The sequence below is a fragment of the Thamnophis sirtalis genome, unplaced genomic scaffold, assembly GCF_051295495.1.
Source record: "Thamnophis sirtalis isolate CommonGarterSnake01/CBP01778 unplaced genomic scaffold, rThaSir2_p1.2 scaffold_1, whole genome shotgun sequence".
In the NCBI taxonomy this organism is placed as follows: domain Eukaryota; kingdom Metazoa; phylum Chordata; class Lepidosauria; order Squamata; family Natricidae; genus Thamnophis; species Thamnophis sirtalis.
The window spans coordinates 128,751,113-128,778,954 of NW_028261381.1; the positions used below are offsets into that span (position 1 = coordinate 128,751,113).

At 39.7% G+C, this 27,842-nt stretch overlaps 1 protein-coding gene across 5 annotated transcripts; it reads left to right on the forward strand.

Annotated features, from left to right (window-relative positions):
• The first annotated feature begins 613 nt into the window (after positions 1-613).
• On the forward strand, positions 614-27,366 carry GSTZ1 (glutathione S-transferase zeta 1). 5 transcript variants are annotated; one of them, XM_087724752.1, is made up of 10 exons: positions 614-730; positions 7,548-7,679; positions 8,208-8,259; positions 12,145-12,212; positions 14,825-14,905; positions 20,374-20,499; positions 22,215-22,290; positions 24,008-24,060; positions 24,785-24,834; positions 27,031-27,366. In XM_087724752.1, the coding sequence occupies exons 2-10, from the start codon at positions 7,617-7,619 to the stop codon at positions 27,158-27,160; spliced, it is 699 nt and encodes a 232-aa protein (XP_087580878.1). In that variant the 5' UTR covers positions 614-730; positions 7,548-7,616; the 3' UTR covers positions 27,161-27,366. The 5 variants fall into 5 exon arrangements, with proteins under 5 accessions (XP_087580878.1, XP_087580887.1, XP_087580905.1 ...); XM_087724761.1 differs by having other exon boundaries at positions 27,034-27,366; XM_087724779.1 differs by lacking the exon at positions 7,548-7,679.
• The last annotated feature ends 476 nt before the right edge of the window (positions 27,367-27,842 follow it).

The window sequence follows — 27,842 nt, forward strand, 5'->3', positions numbered from 1 at the left end:
CTTCAAATCTTTTAACTGTTTCTTTTGAGTCTACTGCCATATGAAAGAAATCTAATAACATAATTACAATTTCACAAGGATATAGCTATTGCTTGAAATATCTACGGATTAGGAGCCTTTGCCCATCTCAATCCCAAGAAGCAAAGCAAAATCAGCCAGTTTCTTCTATAAGGCTCTCAAGCTTTATTCTGTGGAATGAAATCAAGTGCATTTCTTAATAATGAAAAACATTGATAAAAATAACACTGGAAAGAATCAAGAAAAATAAAAGCACTGCAATTACAGTGGACCTAATGAACAAAGTTGCATTCACTCCCAATAAATAACATATTTATTTTCTGAATAATATATTCACTAATTTAAGCTATACTGTACCAAAATACATAATGCTTCTGTCCAAAGCATATGAGTCATTGACTAAGACGGGTGACCTTAGAAATTGAACAGATAAATAAAGCTATTAAAAAGGTCCTGGCATATTACGGTATTCATGTTGCTCTTCAAAATTACGGAGAAAAACTGGGGAAGAGATGAAACTACAACTCCCACAATCCCAACAACTCGCCGGAATGGCGTAATTCATTGAGTCCGTTGCTAGCTAAAATTAATATTACAACGCGGAACGTGAGGCGGGCGAGGCCACGCCCATTGTGAAAGGAGCCTGACTCCCTCCTCCCGACGAGATACGTGTCAATGCGGAGAGTGCGAAATGTGTGCCGCGTTAGCAAAGGTATTTCTTACTACTGCCTTCCTTCCCCCGGCTGCTTCGCGGATAAAATATCACGATGTAGTTGGCTGCTGTCTTCGTGAATACATCTTTTTAACAACCTGACTCCAGTTTGATTATCCAACTTAAAAGAGTTTACGTTAAAGAGTTTAATGGTTAATAGTTAACTTGGATATTTAAAGTAATAGTTAAACCGTTCAGAAGAGGTTAATGCAGATCCTGAAGTCTTTTAGGACTGTGGCCAATCTTTACATGCAGTTGAATGAGGGTTTGAAATCTGAAGCCAGAGGTAGAGGTTGGGTCCATGAATAAACTTCTAGGAAATGCAATTCCTAGAATCCAATTCTTCTCCACTGTAGAAGCTACCCTCTACTTGAGTTGGCCCAAATCGTATTATCTATCTTACCTATTGACATTCCTATCCTTGATTACTGCCTTTGCTCTGTCCTGGATTCCTGGTTTATGAGTGTGCTACTATAAAGAAAGATTTTTTTTTCCTGGGGCTTCCTTGCCCTCCTCCTTTATTATATCTACAGCACCAGAGAAAACCTCTGTGAGTAGATCAATGAAACACAAATTAGATCAGTCTTTTTCAGGACTCTTAACTGCCTCTCCTAAAGACAATTTGGGCATAAGAAGAAAAAGAAAAAAGAAAAGAAAAGAGAAAGTTATTAGGGCTGACATAACTAGAAAATCAAGCAGATCCTGTTGTGCAATTAGATACAGGTAGTCCTTGACTTAAAACAATCCTTTTAGTGGCCAAAATTACAACAGCACTGAAAAAAGTGACATGACCATTTGTCATACTTATGACTGTTGTAGCATCCCCATAGTCATGTGATTTACATTCGTATGCTTGACAACTGAGACGTGATGTTTGCAGTTTCCCAGAGTCACGTGATATCCTTTTGCGACCTTCTGACAAGCAAAATCAATGGGGAAACCAGATTTGCTTAACAGTTGTGTTACTAATTTAACAACTGCAGTGATTCACTTAACAAATGGGGCAAAAAAAGTCATAAAATGGAGCAAAACTCACTTCAACATAAAATTTGGGCTCAGTTGTGGTTGTAAGTTGAGACAACCTGTAATTCTGTAGCAACTCCTTCTATGCTATTAAGTTAGTTGTGACTGGATGGACACATCCTTGCAGTTTTCCTTCACAAGATTTCTGAAGTTGTTTGTATTGCCTGCTTCCTAGGGCTGAGAGGGGGTGTTGGGTCAAGGCGACCCAGCTGGCTTGCTGCCTAAAGAAGGTCTAGTACCTTAATCAATACACCAGTCAATCAAGCTGGCTCTCTCTTTTGTGAAGCAGAGAACTGGAACCAACCAGCTGCTGGGTGGCCTAATTTCTTTGGAGAGGGAAGAAAGTGAGTGTACCTGACATATGCCCCCAAACTGGCAAATAAGAGCAAAGCCGGGGGGAAAAAGGACTGCTATGTCCAAAATAACAGTACATTCTAAAGTGCAGATAAATCAGAGTAGGGAAATACATTTGACTTTCTCAAATGAAATGGGAGAGGAGGGCTCTCTGCTTTCTTTGTCTCTAAATGACTTTGGAGAAAAAACGTGTGGGGTAGAAGGTTAGCAGACTTAAAATATGTAGGTTTAGGTTTATTGGACATATGCTGCCCTTCTCCCAGGAGCCCCAGGTGGCGTACAACATAAAAACACATATTACAAAAGTTTAAAAAAATATTAAATAGAATATCCAAAAAACCAATAGACATTTACAATTAGAATTAGATTAAAATTAACAATTAAAATTAAATTAATTTTATTCAGGCCAGGCCTGCTTGCTGGGAAAGCCAACTTTTTAGGGCTTGCCAGAAGGACCGGAGGTCAGGAATTATGCGAAGCTCCTGGGGCAGCTCATTCCAAAGGGAAGGCACTCCCCCAGAGAAGGCTTTCCCCATGGGGGTTGCCAGCCTACACTGCCTGGCCGACGGCACCCTGAGGAGGCCAACTCTGTGGGATCGTACTAGATGGTGGGAGGCTACTGGTGGCAGTAGGTGGTCTCGCAAGTACCCTAAGTAATAAAGCACTTTTAAAATCACAATTAACACCTTGAATCGCACCCGGAAAACAACCGGCAACCAGTGCAAGCCACCTAAAAGGGGAGCACCTAGGTACCCCCATGACAACCAGCGTGGCCGCATTCTGGACCAGCTGAAGTGTCTGGGTGCTCTTCCAGGACAGTCCCATATAGAGAGCATTACAGTAGTCCAGGCGAGAAAGGACGAGGGCGTGAGTGACTGTGCACAGGGCATCCCAATTCAAGAAGGGGCGCAACTGTCATACCAGGCGAACCTGGTAAAAGGCCCCCCTGGTCACGGTGATCAGGTGTTCTTCTAAACTAAGCTGCGTATCCAGGAGGACTCCCAGATTGTGAGTCCTCTCTGAGGGGGAAGATTTCTCCCCCTTCAAGGCGGTGGGAAAGAACCTCTCTCTCAATGAAGCATTGGTAATCGCCTGGAGCCAGCCTCGTGTTACCTCCTGGGAAGCTGAAACTAACCAAGAGGGACACGGGTCCAGCACACAAGGGGTAGCACTAAGTCTCCCCATAATCCTGTCCATGCCCTTGGGAGTCACAGGGTCAAACTCATCCCAGATAGTTTCCACAAGATTCATCCCCGTCAACTCACCTGAATCTACCCAGAGTCCAAGCCTGTCCGAATTGGAGCAATTTTATCCTGCAGGTACTGAACAAATTCCTCAGCCCTACCCTGCAAGGGGTCTTCCCCAGTTCCTTGATTAAGTAAGGAGCGGGTCACCCTAAACAGGGCGGCTGGGCAGTTATCTGCAGATGCGATAAGAGCAGAAAAATGTTACCGTTTTGCCGCTTTTATCACCACTAAGGAGGATTTAATATGAATTCTTACTAGTGTTCAGTCGGATTCAGACCGGCTGGCCCTCCAATCACTCTCTAGGCGTCTTTTCCAGTGTTTAATCTCCCGGAGCGCCTCAGAAAACCAGGGAGCTACTGGGATCGGCACTGGGTCAGAGGCTGCAAAGGCACAACGCGGTCCAAGGCCCCAGTGACTGCCCTATCCCAGGCTTCCGCTAGGGCTTCGGTCGAACTGTGAGCAAGGATAAGTCCCAAACTCCATCAGGAACCTTTCAGGGTCCATCAGGCATCTGGGCCGGAAACATCTAATCGGTTCCACCTCCCTGCAGTGAGGGGTAGCAGTATGGAAGTCAAGCCTAAGGAGGAAATGATCAGACCATGACAAGGGTTGGATAGAAATATCCCCTAAATCTAGATCATTCATCCACTGTTCAGAGACAAAAATCAGATCGAGCGTTTGTCCCCTGTTATGAGTGGGGTCTTGAATTAACTGAGTTAGGTCCATAGCCATCATGGAAGCCATGAACTCCCGAGCTGACTCAGATTCTCACCAATGGAAGGCAGATTGAAACCCCCCAGGATCATAAGCCTGGGGAAATCAACACCCAATCCGGCTAACACATTTAGCAGCTCCTACAGGGCTGATGAAACATAGCAGGGTGACAGATACGTAACAAAAAGGCCCACCTGGACTCCAAGGCCCCACTTCACAAAAAGGAACTCACACCCACCTAACTGAGGCACAGTGACCTTCTGAGGTCCAAGACTTTCCCTAATAACCACTGCCACCACCACCTCGCCCCTGCCCTGGGCTCTCGGCCAGTGAAACACCCGGAAGCCTGGTGGGCATAATTCAATGAGCTGAACACTCCCCTCATGGCCCACCAGGTCTCTGTAATGCACGCCAGGTCCACTCTCCCCTCTTGTATAAGGTTGTAAATGAGGGGAGCCTTATGTACCACGGATCTGGCGTTAAGAGATACCAGCCGGAGACCAGGGTCCTGTAATCCCGAGCACTCTCCCGGTGCGAGAGGGGCAATGAGGGTCGGAGCGCACAATCGCTCTTAAACAGCAAACCCGCGTCCCCGGACATAAATACAGTAAAAAACAAAAATGGATCATACAGTAATGATGGAAATGCTAGGCCAACAAGTGAAGATTGAAATGCAGGTAGTCCTTGATTTACAATAGTTGATTTAGTGACCATTCAAAGTTACAACGGCACTGAAAAAAGCAAATTATGAGCCAAGGTGGCGCAGTGGTTAAAAGCAGCACTGCAGGCTACTGCTAGATCAGCAGGTCAGCGGTTCAAATCTCACCGGCTCAGGGTTGACTCAGCCTTCCATCCTTCCGAGGTGGGTAAAATGAGGACCCAGATTGTTGTTGGGGGCAATATGCTGACTCTCTGTAAACCGCTTAGAGAGGCCTGAAAGGCCTATGAAGCGGTATATAAGTCTACTGCTATTGCTATTGCTATTTTTCATACTTACCTTATTTCCCTGAAAATAAGACCTCCCCAGATAATAAGCCCAATCGGGCTTTTGAGCGCATGCGCTAAAATAAGCCCTCTCCAAAAATATTGCAAGACAACAGCAGCCATGGGGTGACCACACTCGCTTCCTCTTGCACCTCAAAAATAATAAGACCTCCCCCAAAATAAGGCCAAGAGCTTATTTTGAGTGTCAAAAGAAAAAACCCTGTCTTATTTTTGGGGAAACACGGTAGACTGTTGCACCATCCCCATTTTCAGGTGATCAAAATTCAGATGCTTGGCAACTGGTTCATATTTATGACGGTTGCAGTGTCCTGGGGTCATGTGATCTCCTTTTCTGACCTGGCAAGCAAAGTCAATGGGGAAACCAGATTCACTTAAACGCCCTGTTACAAACTTAACAATTGCAATGATTCACTTAACAACAATGGCAAGAAAAGTCATAAAATGGGGCAAAACTCACTTAACCGATGTTTCACTTAGCATAAATTTTGGGATCAATTGTGGTCGTAAGTCGAGGGCAACCATGCTTGTGAATGTGCTAATAACATACAAGTAGTGATAGGTCTATATGAATCAAGCTATGTATTGTGTTGACTGAAATGAATAAATATGAAAGCAAAAAGCAATGCATCATAGATTTTAATTTATAAAATTAAATGTATGCCCGATTTTTTTAAAAAAAATCAAGGCACATAATCTTGTTTGAATCTATAATAGTTAATGTTTGTGTGATAAATACATGTTTATTCTACTTTATGGATTATCATGGAGAAACATTTATGTGATCATTAGAAGCCTGTAGCGGCTTGATGGCACGTAATGAATCAAAGGGTGATTACATTGAATGAAATCTGTTGGCTCTCACTGCTTTTATTAAAATGGTAAAAAAATCCTTGAAGCATACATTCAGTGTCACAATGTAGAAAAGGAGTAGGACTTGTATCGCAATGTTGCTTGCATCACTCTGATTGCCCTTTGCCCAATACTGCTGGTTATATTCTGTTTTTCTGGGTTTTTTTATGATGTTTTATGAGGTTTTCTATGATGATTGCAGAGTAACAACTAATGTAAAATATTTGGATCAAGAGGTATCCAGCACATTGTAGGAAACATGATTTTTAATGAAGTGTTTATTTGAAGGAGCAGGCTTTGAAGCCAAATGATGAAGATTCCCCACAATTCTGAGCCATCGTCCGTCCTACGGTTTTAAGACAAGATTTAGATGTAGCAATTTGTAAATTACTTGATTGGGTAGATGATTTATTTCCATAACAATGATAATCAGTGAATGTAGATGTGACTGAAAATCGCCTTGAAGAATCTTGATCTATTTCTGTTTCTCTTTGGCTGAGAAAAAGTAACTATAATTCGTACTAGGGCTTCTAGTAGCCTTTTTATCAGTTTCCTGTTAGAGTCACTGGCAAGAAATCCTTTTTCAAGTCAAATGGTTTTTTTGTCTAACAAACAAGTAATATAAATGTTTCAACATTGTGGCTAGCAAATCATTTTGATTTCTAAACATGCGTAACCACAAGCTATATTTTCCAGTAAGAATATCATAAAGTCAATAGCATACAGGTAGTCCTCGACTTACAACAGTTCATTAATGACCGTTCAAAGTTATAAAATCACTGAAAAAAGTGACTTGTGACTGGTTTTCACACTTACAACCATTGCAGCAATCCTGTGGTCATGTGATCAACATTCAGATGCTTGGCAACTGGCTCATATTGTAAGAAGGTCACAAAAAGGGATCACATGATTCTGGGACACAGTTGCGGTGTCCCAGAATCATGTCATCCTTTTTGTGACCTTACAAGCAAAGTCAATGGGGAAGCCAGACTTGCTTAACAATGGTGTCGCTACTTTAACAATTACAGTGATTCACTTAACAACTGCAGCACAAAAGGTTGTAAAATGGAGCAAAATTCACTTAACAAATGTTTCACTTAGCAACAAAAAACTTTGGGCTCAGTTGTGGTCGTAAGTCAAGGACTACCCATATAGGAAATTCAATCACAGCAGTAACTTGAGCTTCTTTCTATTTTCCTTTTAAAGAAGTGTCTTTATGCTGCATCATGTGCAGGTTCTGATGCATCTCAGTAAGAAAGGCTGGGAAATTGTAAGAGAAAGGGGGTACAGCCCCTCAATTTCTGCTTCTGGAGATCAGTGCAGAAAGAAAATGATGGCGCAAATAGATACTCTTCTGCTCCATCAATTATTTCCTTATGCCTTCTGTTTTGCATTTTCCAGGCTTCTCGGAATGCCTTGAATCCTGTAAGAATTGAATTATGCAATTGAAGGAAATGCAGATAACTTAGGAACGCGGGCACTGTTAGCCAATTCTGTAAAATAACAATGCATTTCTGTTGAGCAGAATATGGCGTTGTTGCCTGTTTCCTCCCCCTCCCCAAAATGTTAGATTAAAATCTGTGGAGGAATGAGCTGTTGTAATTTTTTTGCTCCTCTGCATTCAGACAGCTGTGATTGGCTGCAAGTGAAGCTCCTGTTCCCCGCCCCAGCCAAGACTATCTCAGCTAGCTTTCATGGAATACAGGAGTGCTGTACTCTATGTGGACCCTGTACTTAACATGGAGACTTCCAAAAAGGTGAGAATAAAGTGGGAATTTTTTTTTATACAGCTCACAAGTTGTCATTGCATTCATGAAATGGGGTTTTTTTTAAACACACTTTCATACTTCTCTGTTTTAGAGCAGTAGCTGCTCTAATCTTCATCCTTTGGCTTCAGAGCCTGCTCCTTTTTGAAGCAGTAACTGCAACTCTCTCAACAACCTTCTCTATGTATGATCTTCTTTCAAAATTTCATGAAACAAATAACAATGGTGGGAGATTCTTCAAAAATGTAGTATTTCAACTGCCCTTTGTTAGTGACCAGTAATTCAACTTCCCATAGTCAGCATGAAAGTTGCAATTCCATCTTAATAGTATTACAGTTCTGGATTTGCCGTTGGTTTACTGACCTCTTGGCTTAAAAGTCAGTGCTTCTTTGGATTTTTGCTACTTAGGCCTGTTAGTCTCTACAGCTTCAAAAAATCTTCAAAAATATTTTTATATCATATGCAATTTGAAGCTTGAGCTTTCAATTATAGCTGTCAACTTTTTTCTTTTTCCTACAGCCAGTTCTTTACACTTATTTCAGAAGTTCCTGCTCCTGGAGAGTGCGAATCGGTAAGAATAATGGTTGAATTCTGTTTATAGGAATATTGTTAATATTTTAATATTGTTAAAATCTGGTAGAGATTTTTAGTTACTGCAATGCAGCTAATTGCTTAACTGTATTTAACAATTACTCAAGCGATTGAGCAAATTACACAGTGGCAGTAAGCAAATTACTGTTTTAGGTGGATTAGAAGAAGTCTCTTCTTTACATTGGGACAGAAATTAAGAACCTAATTCATTACCTATTAGATGTTTCGCTCTTCAACTTTCAACTTTAGTTCTGACCAGAATGGCTAATAGCAAAGGACTTTGGAAGCTATTGTCCAAAACAACTGGAAAAGTCTGTTAACAGTTAGGAATGGCATGCAATCCAAATGCAAAGTGTTGTGTATTCCACATTTTCTCAGCATGTGTAAGCAATGGAGAATGCAGTATCCCATATGCACACAATATGTAAATATGTTTAACTATGTGATAGGTTGATCAAGCAGAAAAAAGTTTTGTGATATTTACTCCTTTGTTTAATATATATGCAATCTCCATGCATCTAGTGATGTTGAAGTAGAATTTTTCCAAAGGGTTTGTGGGTGGTTGATCCTTCTCTCTTTGGGTAATCCATTTTTAAAAAAGGAAATTAATTAAGATTACAGTTTTAGCATAAGTATATAACACAATGCAGATGCTACATTTTCCTCCTTATATCCTCACGTTAAAGACATACTAGTAAATAGTAAGCTTAAAAGTTGTAACAACTAAAGTATAATAAACAAGAATGGTTTTAGCTAGCTAGTAGGGCTTAGATGACCAAAATGGACAAAAAAAATTAAAAGTGTACATGAATACATGGCACGACCACACAATATTAATACAATATTAATATTACAGGATATATTTAAAAAGCAATGACATGTTTTTATTTAGTTAATTTTATTTTGGAATAAGTAATTTGGGTTTACATGGCAAAGGAATAAACCTAAACATTTTATTGATTTGCTACTTTACAATGAAAGAGAATTAGCGAAGGATGCAAAAATGATAAGAGCTTCTGGACATGAGAACATTTCATAGTTTTGACAAGAGTGGATTTTAATGAAGGGAAAGTTAAATAGTGTAAAAAAGTTGAAGAAATGACGGTGAAAGAACTACATCCGGAAGAGAACAATTTACAGGCATACCACATAGTTTTGTATGAAAAACAGATTATTCTTTTTCATGAAACTAAATGGAAAGCAGATGTAAGAAAAGACAACATAGGAGATGCTTGGAACCCAGTGGGGAAGGGGGGAATGTTTTACCATGTGCCATGGATTTATGTAAATACACAAATGGGAATGTTCGATAGAATAATGAAATGAAAGATGGGCAGAGAATATAAGAGAATAGTTGCTGCAAAAATTAAAAGATAGCAAATAAGTGTGTATGCTTAGAAAAAGTTGCAAAAAATATTAGCAAAGCAAACATAGACAGGTATTCTGCCCCACAGCAAGAGTTCTAAAGGTGTTTATTCAATCCCCTCAAGCAGGTCCTTGGAAAGCACCCCTGTTGCGTAGGTCCATATTCCAAGATCAGTGCAGCAAGAGTAACTGAGTTCAATGAGCACACACAAAGTCCAGGAAAGCAGTCCAAAAGTCAAATAGGCCAGGATACATGGCATGACCACACAAGACACAGAACGGGGCATATTGTTCCAGCAACACTTAAGTCCTCAGGTAGGGTTAAGTAGGCAATGCCAGTGCAACTCTTCATAAAAGACAAGGTTGCCTCCTGACTGGCATTGTGTTTGTCTCTTTTCTTCTCTACATGACCTTGGATCAGAAGGAGTTGTGAAATCCACTCCTCCTCATTGCTAATGGGCAGCAGCTGCTCCCGGTCCTTGCCAGGAGTGTCCTGGCCAACTTGTTCCAGCTCATTTCCCTCAGGCTGTCTCTGGTCCAATTGACCCAGCTGATTTGCTGAGTCATGATCCTGACCAACACTCAGCTTCACTCTTTTTCTGTAGACTCAAACTCACTCTCCTCCATCTCATATCTGGAGAGGGGTCCAGGGGCGAATCTATGACACTAGGTCTTAACCTGGGCCTTTCTTCTCATAGCACCCACCCTATGAAACATTCTCCTTCCAGAGATTAGGATGATCCTGACTCTGCTGGCCTTTCTCAAGGTCTAGTGGACCTTGTATCAAGAGTCCATTTCCTAGTTGTTCAAGTGGCTGTTGACTGATACATGACGGAAATTGTGTAAAAAGAAATAGAATGCTCAATGAATGGTTCAACATTAAACAGGAAGCAAACATTGGGGCATTTGTGTAATATTTAGCATATTCTGCACTAAAACAATAACTTTCCCTACAGAAAGCGGTCACATGTCTATGAGACAGCAGCAGCTTGTAGCATGCATGCAATAGGTCCCCAAGTTTTAGTCACTGGAATTTATTACTTTATTCTTTCATCAAATTTATATAACTGACTGTCTCACCAGAAAAAAAATGACACTGGACACTGTAGAATGAAGCTATGAAAAAATAACCAAATTCAGAGAATGAAAAATTATGATTAAAAGGCAAAGTCAGGGTAACAAATATTAAATGCAGTGGAGCCAACTCAGAAACTCAGCAGTCCTTTGTGGGCCCCAGGTCTGGTTTGGAGGAACTTTCAAAAAATTAACAGTGAAGGAGCCACCCTCACCTAAAATAATGTTTCATAAGCGAGTGCCATGGCAGAATAAGACCCATCTGAGGGATCTTGTCAAATGTAGCACTTTGGCAGACAGGATTTATAACATACTTGGTCAGCGTATTGAAAAAAATAAGCAATTGTAGGATTGCTACTCCATATAGCCAGTTTAAACTCAACCAATATATATATTTGCACCTTTGAGCCAATGTTGATGCTGGTAACTCTGAAAAATAAGCTGTGGGCATTTTTTTCTGATGGTTCTCTGATGGCTAATCGCTGAAGTCCAGTGTGTTAAAAAAAAGGGGGGGGGGATAAAAGGTAACCAGATGCTTATTTTTTTTCAGGACTCTCTCTAGACATCAACCTGCCCTACCCATCCAGACTTTGATGGTGTAGCCATTTTAATTCACAGGCTTCATTAATTTCAGTCCCTGGAGTGAGATGGCAATGGGGAAAAGAGGCCAACAGAACAGAGTGTAACCTCATCTATTTTCTGCTATAAGAATAAATGGAATAGCTAGAATAAGATGGAATAAGATCACATTCTGTACTTACTGGGTAAATAGGGAAAACATTCTGCTCACTTACTGAACCACAAAGCAATTTCTCTCCTAGTACATGCCAGCCTTACAAAGTAGATCATTTAGGAAACATGATCAGATTAGCTAATTCTGCTTTGTTGTAAAGCTATATTAACAGAATTTTGCAAGTCTGAAAGTATAGAGACCAGGGCGAATTTCTTCTGAGCCTCTTCTCCACTCACTATCCAACAATGGACTGTGCTATCTCTTATCTTACTGTTCCCTTGGCAGTTTCTCTTTGCCCAGACTCCTAAGGTCTTTCATCAGACCACTACAGTATGGTATATAAATGCAGCCATTATTGTTTTGTAAAACATGGGTGATCCAAAAAAAAACCCAAAGCCTGGCTGGCTGTTCATTGAATATTTGTAATTAAATTGTCCTTAGCATAGGGTGCAGATTAGCTCATCAGTTTGGCAAGCTGCTAAGAATGAATCAGAAACAACAACTATTGTTTTAATTATTGTACCATCCATTTTACTCAGAAACAAATGGTTTCCATTGCTATAAATGTATTAAGAATTATTGCAATATATTACTGATTTTGTCTGGTTACAATTTAGAACATTTCACAAAAGTTTAAAAATCTAAACAATTCTGCATTACAGTAAGTAATTGTATTACATTTTCTCTTGGTAGCTTTGGCTCTGAAGGGAATTGCCTATGAACAAGTATCCATAAATCTTATAAAGGATGGAGGGCAGCAGGTAAGGAAACCTCTATTATTATGTTCATTGACCAAAGCAAAAACAATATATAACAAAATCTGGAACAAATACCATAAGGACAGCCTTAGCTGTAAATGGTGATCAGACAAAATATTATAAAAACAGTAAAAACAAGATACAATTAATATGAAAACTATGTAAATATAATAATATAAAAATGAAGTTAAAGTTATGGTAATTAGAGTGATCAAAAAATATGGAATATAAAAAAACACCTGTAACTTAGTGCATTATAAAGTTATAAAATTACTGTAAAACAAAAAAGTTTTTCACCTTCGCCGGGCTTCAGGAACAGAGTCTGGGGAGGGCAAAAAATGGCCCCAACGAGCCAACCGGAAGTTCAGGAACGAATTTTCAATTGGCCAATTGGGCCTGGTTTTTATCCTCCCCAGCCTCCAAAGGCTTTTCTGAAGCCTGGGGAGGGCAAAAATGGCTTTCCCCGGCTCTCTGGAAGGATCAAATCAGCTCGCCGGTGCACACATGTGCACCGGAGCTGATGGCTGGCATGCCAGCAAATATGGCTTCGTGTGCCACTTGTGGCATGCGTGCCATAGGTTCGCCATCACAGTTCTATGATAACAAAAAATCAGAAACATGGTAACACCGAGCCAAGGTGGCGCAGTGGTTAGGGTGCAGTACTGCAGGCCACTTCAGCTGACTGTGATCTGCAGTTCAGTGGTTCAAATCTCACCAGCTCAAGGTCGACTCAGCCTTCCATCCTTCCGAGGTGGGTGAAATGAGGACCCAGACTGTGGGGGCAAGTTGCCGACTCAATTTGCTAAAAAATCTGTAAACCGCTTAGAGAGGGCTGAAAGCCCTATGAAGGGGTTTAATAAATAAATAAATAAACACCTTTACTGCTACAGATTTTAATAAAACATTAATTTAATAAAATGCTTTAGCTGAAAAAAGGGCCTCTTGATTTTCTTTAGTCAATTGAAGATAAAATAGATCTCAATGTCCTGGGATATTGACTATAAAAGAGACTTCCAGGGTTCTTAAATATCATTACACATTCTACAGTACAAAAGAAAATGAGGTTGGATTTCAATATCCTGTTTCACATGGGAAAGTTCTTCCTGCAGGCAGTTCACTGAGAACAACACTCATTTTATCCATGGCAGTTTTGTTGTTTAAAAACTTACTGTCTCCTGTAAAATCTCAAGTTCTTTAAAGAGGATTAAAATGACCCTTCCCCGTGTGCTTTGGAGCAGTTTGTTTAATTATTCTTGTTTCCTATTCATGGGCTTTTCTGAAGCATCTGACCTTTCACTGTGGGAAGGAAGATACAAGATGGAGTTTGTTCTAATCCAGCACCATTCTTCCTCTTTTCCTAATCAGAAGCCTGATTTTTGCTCATTATAATTAATAGTGCAAGCTAAATGTTCCCCTATGGTGCTTTTCAATAATTCAGTTCTTTAACTGAGCCAGGAATATAAATCAGTGACGCTCCATTCTTGCTTGACTGTTTCATGTTGATGGCACAGGGCCTTCTCTGCATTACATGCTGAAAACCATGTCAAAGGGATCAGGAGGTGGAAAGAGCATTGCCTGGATTTGTATGTCTGTGTGCAAGCATAAGATAAAGGTGTAAAAAAGATGGTCCACTTGCATTTGTTTTGTGCCTCCCCAGTAGGTAAATCAACATTTTTAAGTCCTTCTGGCATAGTTCACAAAACTTACAAAATAAAATGGGGAGTCTAAAATTCTGTAGGTACTTAAATCACATATTCCATATCATCCTAAAACTATTCTCCCAAATTGACCCCTCCTGTATCTGCCTATTTGATTATCGAAATGGGGTTTCTGATATTCTGTTCAAAACTTAGTACTAGTGGGAATACAACTTGTACACACATTGTATGTGGAATGATATCTTATTTGCAGTTTGCATTGTATATATATTCCTATGAGGATTACAGCTTAACGTCTGTGAAATTGGTATTTTGTTCTGTGATTTGGCATTTGGAGTTCAGAAGCCATTTCTTGTCTTCTAGTCCCAGATCCTCATCAGTTTACTTTTTGAGATAAAAATTATTATTTGTAATGCCCAATGTAATTGCTATTGGCCAATAGGTAAAAAAGGCTTCATTATAAGAAAATAAAATAAAATCCATAGCACTCAAAATTAGAAATGTAGCCATTAACTGGTATATGAATTTGTATCTGTGTACAGTATGTGAGCGTTGTATTTCAAAAAGAGTGTTTGAGAGTCTAGCACTATGGTTGAAGCTGATGGCAGCTGTGGCCTAGACTAGGAAGTTGAAAAAACATCTCAGAGAAAGTAGCACAGACAACTTCAGTGCTGTTAACAAGAAAATTACATGGAGGGTTCATGAATTCATCAGGAATTGAGCTTGTCTTTATCTTTCCCTGTGGAATGCAGCAGACTATGTATCAGTGTAAATCAGTGTATGGAAGATATTGTGTGTAAGTGTGATCCTGAAAGGGGAGACATTTAGCTTAGTGAGTGGAGTGACAAATCTATACCGCATGCTCCCCTGAACTCTCATCTTTGGAAGAACTTCCTTGAATATGTTTGGCTTAATTTGAAGAATCCAAGGGCCTGAGGAATTATCTTGTTTCTCCAGATGACGTCAGACTTTCAAGCAGTGAATCCAATGCAGCAAGTCCCTGCCATCAAAATCGATGGCATCACTCTCTCCCAATCTGTAAGTAAGCAAATTCTGTTAATTATTTACTTGCTTCTGTTGACTACACGAAAGACTTTGCACTCCATGCAAGATTGCTGCTTTTTTTTACAAGTAAGGTTATATTAGCCACAAATAAAGCCCATGCTAATCCTCCTTGCAAATTTTATCGAATTTACAATGGCTTCCAGCATGAGACAATACAATACAATACAATAGCAGAGTTGGAAGGGACCTTGGAGGTTTTCTAGTCTAACCCCCGTCTATGCAGGAAACCCTATACTGTTTCAGACAAATGGCTATCCAACATCTTCTTAAAGACTTCCAGTGTTGGGGCATTCACAACTTCTGGAGGCAAGCTGTTCCACTGATTAATTGTTCTAACTGTCAGGACATTTCTCCTCAGTTCTAAGTTGCTTCTCTCCTTGATTAGTTTCCACCCATTGCTTCTTGTTCTACACTTAGGTGCCTTGGAGAATAGTTTGACTCCCTCTTTGTGGCAACCCCTGAGATATTGGAATACTGCTATCATGTCTCCCCTAGTCCTTCTTTCATTAAACTAGACATACCCAGTTCCTGCAACCGTTCTTCATATGTTTTAGTCTCCAGTCCCTAATCATCTTTGCTGCTCTTCTCTGCACTCTTTCTAGAGTCTCCACATCTTTTCTACATTGTGGCGACCAAAACTGAATGCAGTATTCCAAGTGTGGCCTTACCAAGGCATTATAAAGTGGTATTAACACTTCACGTGATCTTGAGTCTATCCCTCTGTTTATGTAGCCTAGAACTGTGTTGGCCTTTTTGGCAGCTGCTGCACACTGCTGGCTCATATTTAAATGGTTGTCCACTAGGACTCCAAGATCCTTCTCACAGTTACTACTGTTGAGTAAGATACCACCTATACTGTACCTGTGTATTTTATTTTTCTTGCCTAAATGTAGAACCTTACTCTTTTCACCATTGCATTTCATTTTATTAGATAGTACCCAATGTTCAAGTTTGTCAAGATCTTTCTGTATCTTATGCCTATCTTCTGGAGTGTTGGCTATTCCTGCCATCTTGGTGTCATCTGCAAATTTGATGAGTTCCCCATTTATCCCCTCATCCAAATCATTAATGAAGATGTTAGAGAGTACTGGGCCTAAAACAGAGCCTTGGGGTACTCCACTGCATACTTCCCTCCATGTAGTTGCAGTTCCATTGAGGACTACACGTTGAGTGCGGTTGGTCAGCCAATTACAAATCCATCTGATGGTGATGCTGTCTAACCCACATTCTTCTACTTTATCTAGTAGTAGGTTATGGTCTACCTTATCAAATGTCTTACTGAAGTCCAAGTAAACTATATTGATGGCATTCCTCTGATCCACTAATTTTGTCACTTTGTCAAAGAATGCAATAAGATTAGTCTGGCATGATCTGTTTTTGACAAACCCATGTTGGCTTTTGGCTATTACTTTGTTTACTTCTAGGTGTTTGCTAATTCATTGCTTGATTATCTTTTCCATATCTTTCCTGGTATTGAGGTCAGGCTGATCAGTCTGTAGTTTCCTGGATCTATTTTTTTCCCCTTTTTTGAAGATGGGAACCACATCAGCTCTTTTCCAGTCCTCTGGTAGTTCCCCGGTGCTCCAGGATCTCTGATATAGTTCAGTGGTTCTGAGATCTCGTCTGCCAGTTCCTTCAGAACCCTGGGGTATAATCCATCCGGTCTTGGTGATTTGAACCCGTCTAGGGTAGACAGGTGCTCGCTGACCATTTTCTTCCCTATTTCAACTTGTGTTCCTAATCCGATTCTTGTGGTGCTGTTTTTGATAGGTTGGACTATTTTATCCCTTTGTGTAAAGACAGATGCAAAAAATGAGTTAAATAGTTCTGCTTTCTCCCTGTTGCTTGTCACCTTCTTGCCACTTTCTCCCAGCAATGGACCAATTGTTTCCTTAACTATTTTCTTGTTTTTAACATGTTGCTAGAAGCTTTTTTTATTATTTTTTACTGTTGTGGCAAGCCTTTCTTCATTGTGAGCCTTAGCTTTCCTCATTTCATCTTTACAGGCTCGGACTATTTGCTAATATTCTGCTTTAGTTATGACCCCCTCTTTCCACTTTTTATACTTATCTTTTTTGTCTTTCAATTTGTCAGAGAGTTCTTTATGCAGCCATGCTGGTTTCTTTTGGGAGCTGTTATTTTCTTCTTCATTGGTATTGTGCTAGACTGGGCTTTTATAATCACATTTTTCAAAATTTCCCAAGCTTCTTGTTTTCCCCTTGAGGGTTCTCATCCATGGAATCCTTCCCAGGCTCTCTCTAAGTTTATTGAAATTAGCTCTCTTAAAGTCTAAGACTCTAGTTTGACTTTGTTCTACTTCTTATGTTTGCATAATGTTGAATTCCAATATTGCATGGTCACTTGTCCCCAGGGTTCCTGTGGCTTCAACACCTTCTATCATTTCCTCTCTGTTAGTGAGAATTAAGTCCAATATGGCTGATCCCCTTGTTCCATTCTCTACTTTCTGGGAAACAAAGTTGTCTGCTAGGTTTGTTAGGAACCTGTTGGATTTTCCACTTGGTGCAGAGTTTGTTTCCCAGTTGATGTCAGGGTAGTTAAAATCCTCCATTGCTATTGTGGTGTGCTTCCTACATACCTTAGTTAGCTGACTAGCAAAAAGTCCATCTACTTCCTCTGCTTGGTTGGGTGGCCTGTAGTATAGACCTGTGGCAATGTCATTTCCCACCACCACCACCAACCTTTAAAACTGACCCAAAATCATTCAAGATAGTTCTCATCATTGTTGTGCTCTGTTTCTGTAGGTGTATAGTTATTTCTTACATATAGTGCAACTCCACCTCCTCTTTTATTTGGTCTATTTCTTTTAAATAATTTAAATCCTTCTAGCTGTATATTCCATTTGTGGGTTTCATCCCACCAAGTTTCTGTAATGGCAACAATATTGTATCTGCCCTCATTTACTTGCATTTCTAATTCACCCTGTTTATTCCTCATACTCTGTGCATTGGTGTATAGACATTTGAGTCCATTTTGATTGACCCTGTGATTACTGTCTACATAACCTGTGTTATGCCTGACTGCCCCTATTTTCTTGCCACTTGTATGATTCATGCACATGGTATGGCACTCACTATTAAATGCTTGGTTTTGCTTGACAGCAGGAGTGATAATCTTACCCGCACAAACATCTATGTTACATGCACTGATAACTCTATGAATTTTAGATTGCTGGAGACAGAAATGTTCTGTATCAATTAATTCTCTGTCCCCGCTGTTCAGTTTAAATCTTTATCCAGAAAATCTGTGAATTTAATGCCAAATTTAATGCCAAATCACAAGATTCTATGTGGATGGTTTCCAGAAATGGAACTTGCGGTTTAGAATGAAAATCTTCACCTTTACGGGTGAAGATGTCATGCCTCCTTTTCCTGTGGGTAGTGAGAAGGCCATGCTAATTAATTAATTAAACAATAAAGTCTAAAGAACTAAGTTAGAAAGAAAGACAACCCTTATAGTGAAGAGTTTTCATTTTCTTTAACCCTAGGCATTTAAGTGGTTTATGTTGGAGGAAGCTTTTTGTATTCATGGAATACAAGACCCGATCTGTTCAAAGATTACTGAAACAGGTTTTGTAATTCTAACAAAAAAAAGCCTTATTTACAGAAAATGCAGGAAATGTGGTGGCCAGAAAAAACTGGTATCCAACAGGCTACATCCTCTTAGAAGGAGATCCAAGAGAAGAGATCACCCTTTGATACATGCCTTTGAGCGAAGGGAAAAGAGGAAGACCTTGAGGTTAGAAGTTTGGCAAACAGAGAGAAGGCAGAGTATAAGATAAAGAAGGAACGCAGAGGGAATTCCTAATTATCTTGATCTAATGCTTCTTGTGTTCAGTGCATTATGAGATGTTGCAAAACAATGCATCTGTAGTCTGACTGTCAACAAACTCCACACTGGTATTATTGAAGGACAGTGACATGGGTGGAGAGTGATGTTCCTCCACCCAAAAGTACATGAAAAATGTTCTAAGTATCCTAGAGAGAACAAGCAAATTGATATGTACTTGTTGTTTTATCATCCCCGTTGTGTGCATGTGTTGTTTTGATAACAACACACAAATATTAACCTAATAATTTCTTTTGCTTGCATACTCTGTAACAGGACACTGTTGGAAATATACGGCATTTTGTGGGTTTTATGCCTTTGACCCACAAGCTCTGGTATGCTCTCATGTTAGTGTCCCCAGTGGACAGCTAAGCTCATTTTCTTCCAATTCTGCTACTTTTCAAATAATACATTTGGTTTTGTCATTTGACTTACTTGGGCTCCACAGAGCTGGGAGGGGCAGGTTGCCCTTTGCAGTCCTAGGCTTGGTGTTTCTTGCAACAGAGATTTCATTAGCGTATTGTGTACACACAGTTATTGGGAAAGAGGAAAGAGGCTGCTTTTAACTGGATATGATGGACATTGCCAAAGATTTGTGCTTGTGGTTCTCCTACCCCACTTACCTTGAAGTCTTCTTTTGGGAAGGATCATTTAAAGTTTTCTAGGGTTGACTGAGTATTTCCAATGTGGCATCTGGTATCCTAAGAAGTATTAGATCAGTAGGAAGGCCACAACATAACTAACTATGAGAATCCCTAATATACAGACACTGGGCTAAGACAGGCTGAAGGCACTTGCCTTAATCAGATATTTTGGACTGCAATTCCGGATGGGAATTCCTCGGGCTTTTTTCTTTGATCAACTCCCTAGAATCATTCCTGCCTAATGATGAAGAATATTTTTTAAGGGGCTGCTCTTGAAGAAGACTCAGAAATTGTAGCTGATCCAGAATGCAGCAGTTATAGATCATTTCAATGTACACAAGCAATTCCCCCATTAAGTGAGCAACACTACTTATGCAGAACCTGCAGAGATACCCTCCATGGCACAGGGACAAAATATTTGTAGGACTGCCATTTTCCAGGTTTGCCCAGTGTCATTTTACAGATCTATATTTTTTCTTCTTTCCACATCTGCCCTTTGCAATAGCATTTTCTGCAGGGTCGTTTAGAGCAGTGTTTCTCAACCTTGGCAACTTGAAGATGTCCGGACTTCAACTCCCAGAATTCCCCAGCCAGCATTCGCTGGCTGGGGAATTCTGGGAGTTGAAGTCCGGACATCTTCAAGTTGCCAAGGTTGAGAAACACTGGTTTAGAGAGCCTTACAAATCCTGCTTTACTCACAGACTATGGCTGGGACAGTGGGCAAATTGGGCTGCTATGATTGCTGTGCTGCTCTGGCAGCATAGAGTGGACTATAGGCCCTGCGAATAAACAGATACTTTTAATTCTCTGCAAATTGCCCATTACTATTGGCAGTTGAGCAGCCTTATGAATGGATGGATGGATGGATGGATGGATGGATGGATGGATGGATGGATGGATGGATGGATGAATGAATGAATGAATGAATGAATGAATCTCTGTCTATTTCAGCTAGCCATCATAGAGTATCTGGAGGACACCCGGCCACTCCCAAGGCTCCTTCCGCAGGATCCAAAGAAGAGAGCTGAGGTTCGGATGATCTCAAATCACATTGCTTCTGGAATTCAACCACTGCAGGTAAGTATCTTCTTGCCTTGGCTGCCTTCCTTTCTAATACTATGCATTTCAACTACTGGTACATTTCTGATATTGATATAGAGAATGTTGTCCCAGAAAATGCTGGGTCTGTTGTGCCTGGTGTGCAGTGCTAATTGAGCATACGATATGGAAATTTCTTTAGGAGCGCTATTTTGTACAGAAGAAAGGACACTTGGGATTTGATTTCCAAAGCAAGTATGCCTGCTGGCTCCAAACACTTGAATTTTCACATAGTTTACAAACAGAAAATTATGATTTAAATTATGACATAATTGGTAAATAGAATCTCATTGGTAAGCACTGTTAAACATGTGGCCACAAGATGAGTCCTGTTGCCCAGAAGGTGATTCCGTTGTTGAAGGAAAATATGACCTGGCTGTTGTCTTTTCTATTCCTGCAGGAACGTAGCCATAACCAGAAATAATGTAGAGCAGGTGTGTGAAACTCAGGGTCCGTGGGTCAGATCCAGCCTGCAGGGTGCTTAAATCTGGCCCGCAGGGCCAGCCTAGAAATAGCAAAGGACTGGGCCACAGTGCCTCTGGCAGCTAAAACGAGGCATTGGGGGTGGTGGTGCGTGTGACTGTCGCACACCAATTTTGGCCTAGATGGCCTCCTAGAGCTCTTTGCTGGCAAAAACTGGGTGCGGGGGGGGGGGAAGTGCTCTAGGAAGCTGTCCAGGGTGAAAATGGGGTGCAGCATGGCCGCATTCAGCCCCCCCCCCACACACACACCCAGTTTTGGCAGGCAAGGTGCTGTAGGAGATGTCCATCCTGTCTCCCCCCTCCACCCCCCTCCAACCACCGGCCTGCAGAGGAGAACTATAATGCTGATCAGGACCTCAAAGAAATCCAGTTTGACACCCCTGATGTAGTGAAAGCCATTTGGGAGAGTGTTATTCTTGTACATGTTAGTCACTTTCTCTCAAGTGAAGGCAACAGTCCTTCTTTCCTTGTGGTAATTGCTGCAAAAGGAAATCTGGGGTCTGATTTACACAACAAGCACTTATTTATTTTTAAATTTTATTTTCCACCCATTTTGAATCCCAACAACTCTTAACTAGCACGTAGCTGTCTAGTGGTTAGGGCTAGAAAGCAGGAAGCTATGAGTGCAAGTCCTGCCATAACCATGAAAGCCACTTGGGTGACTTTGGGCCAGTCAACTCACCTCACAAGATTGTTGTTGTGAGGAAAACAGGAGAAGACAGGTGTGTCAGATATGTTCGCTGCCTGGAGTTACTTGTAAAAATAATACAGGTGAGATACAAATAAATAAATAAAGGCTCACTTATGTTCATACTGGATGGAGAGATAAAAAATGGCTACATAATGTACATCTTGATTTTTGCAAGAGTTAGTAACCTTTCTGACCTTCAACATCGATTGATATCCTTATTTTTGTTTTGTTTTAATATCATCCATGTCAAAAATATCTTTTTAAAAAGGATGGCCATAGGAGAACAATAAATAATGTCACGGAAAATCATTGTTGGACAGGTTTATTCCACTTGGTTTCATTTGTTCCTGCAGAATAATTCCCACTGTTATCAAGCAAAGTTGAGAAAACTAGGGGCTTTTTATGTATTGTCTCTAGTGATTAGGCGTGTTGGGTAGGGTTGGAATTTAACAACATCTAGAAGGTCATCGCTTCTCTATACCCTAAATCTATATATTTGAGACACTCCTTATGTTTTTCAGAACCTAAATATCCTGCAGCAGATGGGAGAGAAAAAACTAGATTGGGCACAACGCACCATTTCTCAAGGCTTCAAAGGTAAGTTTCAGTATGAAATGTTCATCTGGATTTAAGTCATTTCCAAATGTGACAAAGGCTTTTTTTTTCTGAAGAAGCCTTTCCTTTTGCCTGTCTTATACTGGGAGACCCTGCAGAATAACTAACCTAATGCAATGCTTCAGGCCTTGCCTGAAGTTCAAAGGGTTTCTGGGAACTTTAAATAGAATATTCCCTTTTCCTAGAGAAACCATCTAGTGGGAACAGATCTCCAGGAAATTGTTCACATAATATTTTATAGTTTATCTTTATAGTCAACCTTTAAAATGCACTATCAAATCCAAGTATGAATTAAGGTTTGCAAAACTCATGGTGAATACTATAAAAGTCTTATTGTTGGTTGAATGAAAACAAGTGAGAAAGAAAACCTTAATGTTAAAAAGTTTAAATATTTTTGGCAGTGTAATCAACCATTGGGTTCATACTATCATATGTGGTGGACTTGCCCAAAAGCTAAAAAATATTGGACAAAAATACACACTTGGTTGGAAAAAATGATAAAGCAGAATATAGACTTGAAACCAGAGATATTTTTGTTGGGCATCCTGCTGGAAAAATATGATAAAAGACTGTATGTCTAGTTTTACATATACTAACTGTAGCCAGAATTGTATTTGCACAACAATGGAAAAATGATGAGATTCCGTCAGATGAGAATGTAATTAAGAAAATACTAGAATGCACAGAAATGGACAGACTAATGTTTATTATTAAGGATAAATAAGAAACTGAATATTTTTTGACATGGGATGTATTTTATCAATGATTAGACAATAGAAACTGAAGTTAGAAAGGAAGAGATATAAAAAGAGGAAATGTTAATGTGGAGAGAATTTGATGATTAAGATGTTATGTATCATTGCAGTTATATTAATATATAGCTATACTATTAATATTATTGTGGCGAATATACCATATGTTTCGAAGTATAAGACGCACCGGAGTATAAGATGCACCAAGATTTTGAAGAGGCAATTTTTTTAAAAAAAAGTTTTTGCACCCTGCAGACTTCCCAAAAATGGACCATTTTTGAAGAAACTGGGCCCATTTTTCATCAAAAAAGGGCATGCATAGCCTTTAGGAGGCTTATAGAGTGCTCCTGGGGGCTGGGAGGGCAAAAACGAGCAAAAAACAGCCCATTTTTTTGTGAAAACAGGCCCATTTTTTGTCCAGAAAAGGACATGCACAGCCTTTAGGAGGCTTATACAGTGCTCCTGGGGGCTTGGGGCGCGGGGGGTGGGAATGAGCAAAAAACAGCCCATATTCTCCTAGCTATCTCTACTCCCCACTCCCTTTCCCACAGCTCCATTTAGCCTTGCTGTGGCAACCTTGAAGACACTCAAAGATGGCCCCAGGGTTGACATTAGAAGCTATTCAGTAACACTGGCTGAGAAAAGAGGTGAAAAAGTGTAGGATGCTGAATTAGGCAGACCTTGTTGGTTGTGATTCTAATCAAAAAGATAATTCTGTTACATTTTTATCTTGAACAAGTTGGCAGTATATTTTTCCCACCCAAATAAATGTTTCTACTTCTACAAATCCTACTTTTACATGGTACAACAAATTAAACAAAATATGTAAGAACTATTTCATTCTTTTATACTGCTTATCTTGTACCAAGAATATTGTAAATAAAGTCTGTTTCAGTTCAACATCCTTCCTGATTTCCCACAATGGTTCTTGTTTTCTCTTCCTACAGCTTTGGAACAGATCCTGAAAGAAACAGCTGGCTGCTACTGTGTTGGGGATGAGGTATCACAAGCTGAGGTCATAGGCTTCTGATCATAAAGGAGGCTCAGAAACCTATAATTAGTAATGTTACATTAATCAGTGTGTTGGGGAATATTCCAAAATGCATTCGTCTAAGAAGGGAAGACATAATTTGCCTGTATCCTGGCAGCAATGAATAGTTCCAACATGAATAGTTCCAACAAAAAATCCATAAGCAAATAGCATACACAGGTAGTATGATCATAATGGTATCAAGTTGTGACAATCATAAAACAGGTCACCAACATTAGTTGTGAAGGGTGCTGAGCAAATGCCATGGTCATTTAACAATCAACGGACCATTTTTACCAAAAACCAAAAGTAAATGCCAGTTTTCAGCAAAAAAGTCCATGTGACTGCGGGACGTTGCAATCAGCTGTAAATGTGGGCTGGTTGCCAACCACCCAAAGTATGGTTACATGACTACCAGGTCACAAGTACCCCCCAGGGAGTACCCCCATTATAACTCTCTAAGCTTCCAGTTGTACGTGGAGAACTAGGATCACTACTTAATGTAAGATATTGGAAAAAGATGTAGAAAAACGTGTCCAAAGCCACCAGTCCTAAGGCAAAACTATCAAAAATAACCATTTTTAAAAAACTTCTACATAATTAAAGTCATACTGTTTTCTGTGGATTGATGCCTTATAACAAGACTTTAGCTCCAAATCTTGAATTGGTATTTATCTGTGCTTTTCTCTTTTAGGTGACCATGGCAGACCTTTGCTTGGTCCCCCAAGTATACAATGCTGAGAGGTAAGGAAAATGAAGTTTCACAAGCTCTAAAGGGCCTATTTGACTGCCTAATCAGTAGTCAGATAACTTTTGTATCACTGAAGGCTTAAACTATAATCCAATGAGGCATCTAACTGTATAGAGACTGTAGAATACTACTTACCATTCAGTTGAATGGCAGCGCCCATTGAATAGAAGACTGGAGAATCTCAACGTTTCACTTCCAGAAGTCTTCTGAGTCTTCCTACCATGATCTCAATTCCTGATTTGGGGTAGCAGCTTAGCAATTCCTGTTGCCACCATCTAATTTCCAAGGAATGTTTCATGTCTTTCCCCTTGGCCCCATTAGATAAACCAGACCAGAAAATCAACTCTGCTTGGATGTTAAACTTACATTTATTAAGATTGGCAATAATAACAGGATTTGATTGTGCTATCCCACTTCTTTTCCTCTTCCTTATAAGCTCTATTAAATTAGGAGGAGTTTGCCTGAGCCACTTCTGAAGGTTGTCTTCTTCTGGACTTTAAAAAATGTTTTAGCATCTGTTTAGGTGACAGTTCCTGCATATTTCCATCAAGATCATCTTCCTTATTCTCCAGACATTGCCCTTTCTGATAATTAAAAAGAAAAAAAAAAGAAGTAATTTCAACAATAACCTTAGTGCCATGCAGTACATACGGTAAATATGTAACTAAGAGGTGCTGGAGTCTAACAATCGAATGCCTGCAAAGAATATAAATCCTTCCATTCCCCATCAGTTAGTTGGAACTGAAGAAGATTCTTGGATGATAAACAAAACATTTTGAAAGGGAAAAAAATCCATGAAAGTCCAGTTGCCTTTTGGGGAAAAAACACCTTTGTATAACTAGAGGTTTGTTCCATCATGCCTTCAGGAGGTAACCAAAATCATTTTTTTTTAAAAAAAGGTAAAATATACCCCACTTTTAACTATTAACTTTAAAGTGAATACTTCAGTGCTGTAGAAAGGAATTACAGAGTTGCCTGGATCAGGTTTAGCAACTAAATAGAACATTTAGGGGGGAAATGCAAAACAAATACTCTAGGCAGACCACAGTAGAAAGTTCTCTATAAAAAGTTAGGGTTCAGATCAGCCTCTGCAGAATCTAGTGTGTTTGTCAAAATGACTAAATGAGCATTGTACTCTGTGCTTCTCCTATTACAGTGTGTGATATTACAATGCTTGTTTCAGTATTTGCACACACCCACACACCCCTACCTTATGTAGACAAGAGCTATAAAAATATCTTCCAATTAATTACCAGAGTTTGATTCAAAACTGATCTAAAACCTAATTTTCCAAATTGATAGAGAAAATAGAACATTACATTTCTCCTCACAGTGCACAGAAAGTCTATTCTATACCCCATCCATGAGTATTCCTCTTTCTACCAAAATATCCATTTTTTTAAGCAAAGACCCCTGCCTTCTTTTACCTGGACTTTACCATTTTTATTGGCAGTCCCATGATAGTGATCTTCTTTTTACCCCACCTCTGTCCACGTCTTCAGCTTCTCCTCCAGTTCTGCCCTTGTCTTTTTTTCACTGCCTGAATTCTAAATCCAGAATGTTAAGCCACAGTTACAAGGAAGAAGGCTAGATTCTAACAATTGTGTTAGTCAGGTTTATTGCAAAGGAAAAAGAGCTTCCATTACAGAAATCTGGGAAAAGATGAACTGAGTGTATTGAAGGGGGAGTTCCTTTTTGCCTTTGCTCCTCTAATTCTCAGAAGATTTAAGAGACAAGATTGTTACCCTTTATGATATGGGTGTCAAACTCATGGTGTCATGTTGCTGTCATGTGACGTTTCACGACATTTTTTCCCCTTCATGGAGTAAGAGTGGGTGTGGCCTGCACATAACTCATCCAGCCCACAGGCTGCCAGTTCGATACCCCTGCCTTAGGAAGTATGACAGGAATACCCATCTGTTCTTTTTCTGCAGTATTTTGGAAACATCCATTCCTGTTCTTGTGTTCATATAATAGAGAATTCAATTATAAAATTGTATATATGTTGTCTCCCTTCATTGATTTCTTCACTTTTTCTTCTTTGCCAATTACTACTTAATGCAAAATATGTTCTTGAGAACAGATTGTAACAGATTTTTGTTTTGCATACTATTGATTTAAGTGTATCTAAAATACAGTGACTTGGTATTACAGTAACAGAGATTTGCCTAATGCTTAATTTCTCTTAGCAGATTTAAAGTGGATTTGACTCCATACCCCACAATAAGCAGAATCAACAAAGCTCTCCTAGAATTAGAAGCATTTCAAAGCAGCCATCCTTCCCGGCAGCCAGATACACCTCCAGAACTAAGATCCTAAAGTTCTTCAACTGCTTGTTTTACTGTGGAGAAATTAATCCAAAATTAAATTAGAATTTCCTTTTTTTAAGATTTTCTGGGGGAAACCTTGAGGGTTTCATCTGGAAAAGTCTGACAAATCTAAGGCTAAAGAAGAAGAAGAAGAAAAGGCACTGTAAATGTAGAGCTGGAATAAAATAAACTTTTGATCATGTGTGACAATTGTAATGCAGTCGTGACACAAACCAAAAGATAAAGAGCTTGTGGGTGTTTCCTGTGAAGTTCAAAAAAGGCAGTGTTGCTTTGTGTAAATAGCAAAGGTAATTCATCTATAATTAGACCATATACAAAGTTAAAGAACATAAAAAGGCAGCAGTCTAGATATCGGCAAGAAAATTGTAAATGGGCCTGAAACAGAACAGTCACATGTCAAATGTTTGCCAGCTTTTAGTCTAATAGCATGTTGTTCAATGCATATGTCCTTTTTAGTGTCACCACGAACTGTTTTAAGAACATTCACAACAGCTTTGGTGTTATCTAAGCAGCAGCAAACTGTATCACTACTTTTTGGAAAAATTTGGTGATGCAGTTGGAGTTGCTTTAGAGCCAAAAGTTGCCTGGTCTTGCCTTACAGTGTCCATCATTAGCCAGCATATACCAGCATTTCAGAAATACTGAAAGTTAGGGAACTTCCAACTTCTTCC

Coding starts and splice junctions, on each gene's coding strand:
- GSTZ1 (XM_087724752.1), top strand. CDS start 7,617: ATGGAATACAGGAGTGCTGTACTCTATGTGGACCCTGTACTTAACATG. Junction 8,260..12,144: donor CTCCTGGAGAGTGCGAATCG/GTAAGAATAATG, acceptor TTCTCTTGGTAG/CTTTGGCTCTGAAGGGAATT. Junction 24,061..24,784: donor GCTACTGTGTTGGGGATGAG/GTATCACAAGCT, acceptor TTTCTCTTTTAG/GTGACCATGGCAGACCTTTG.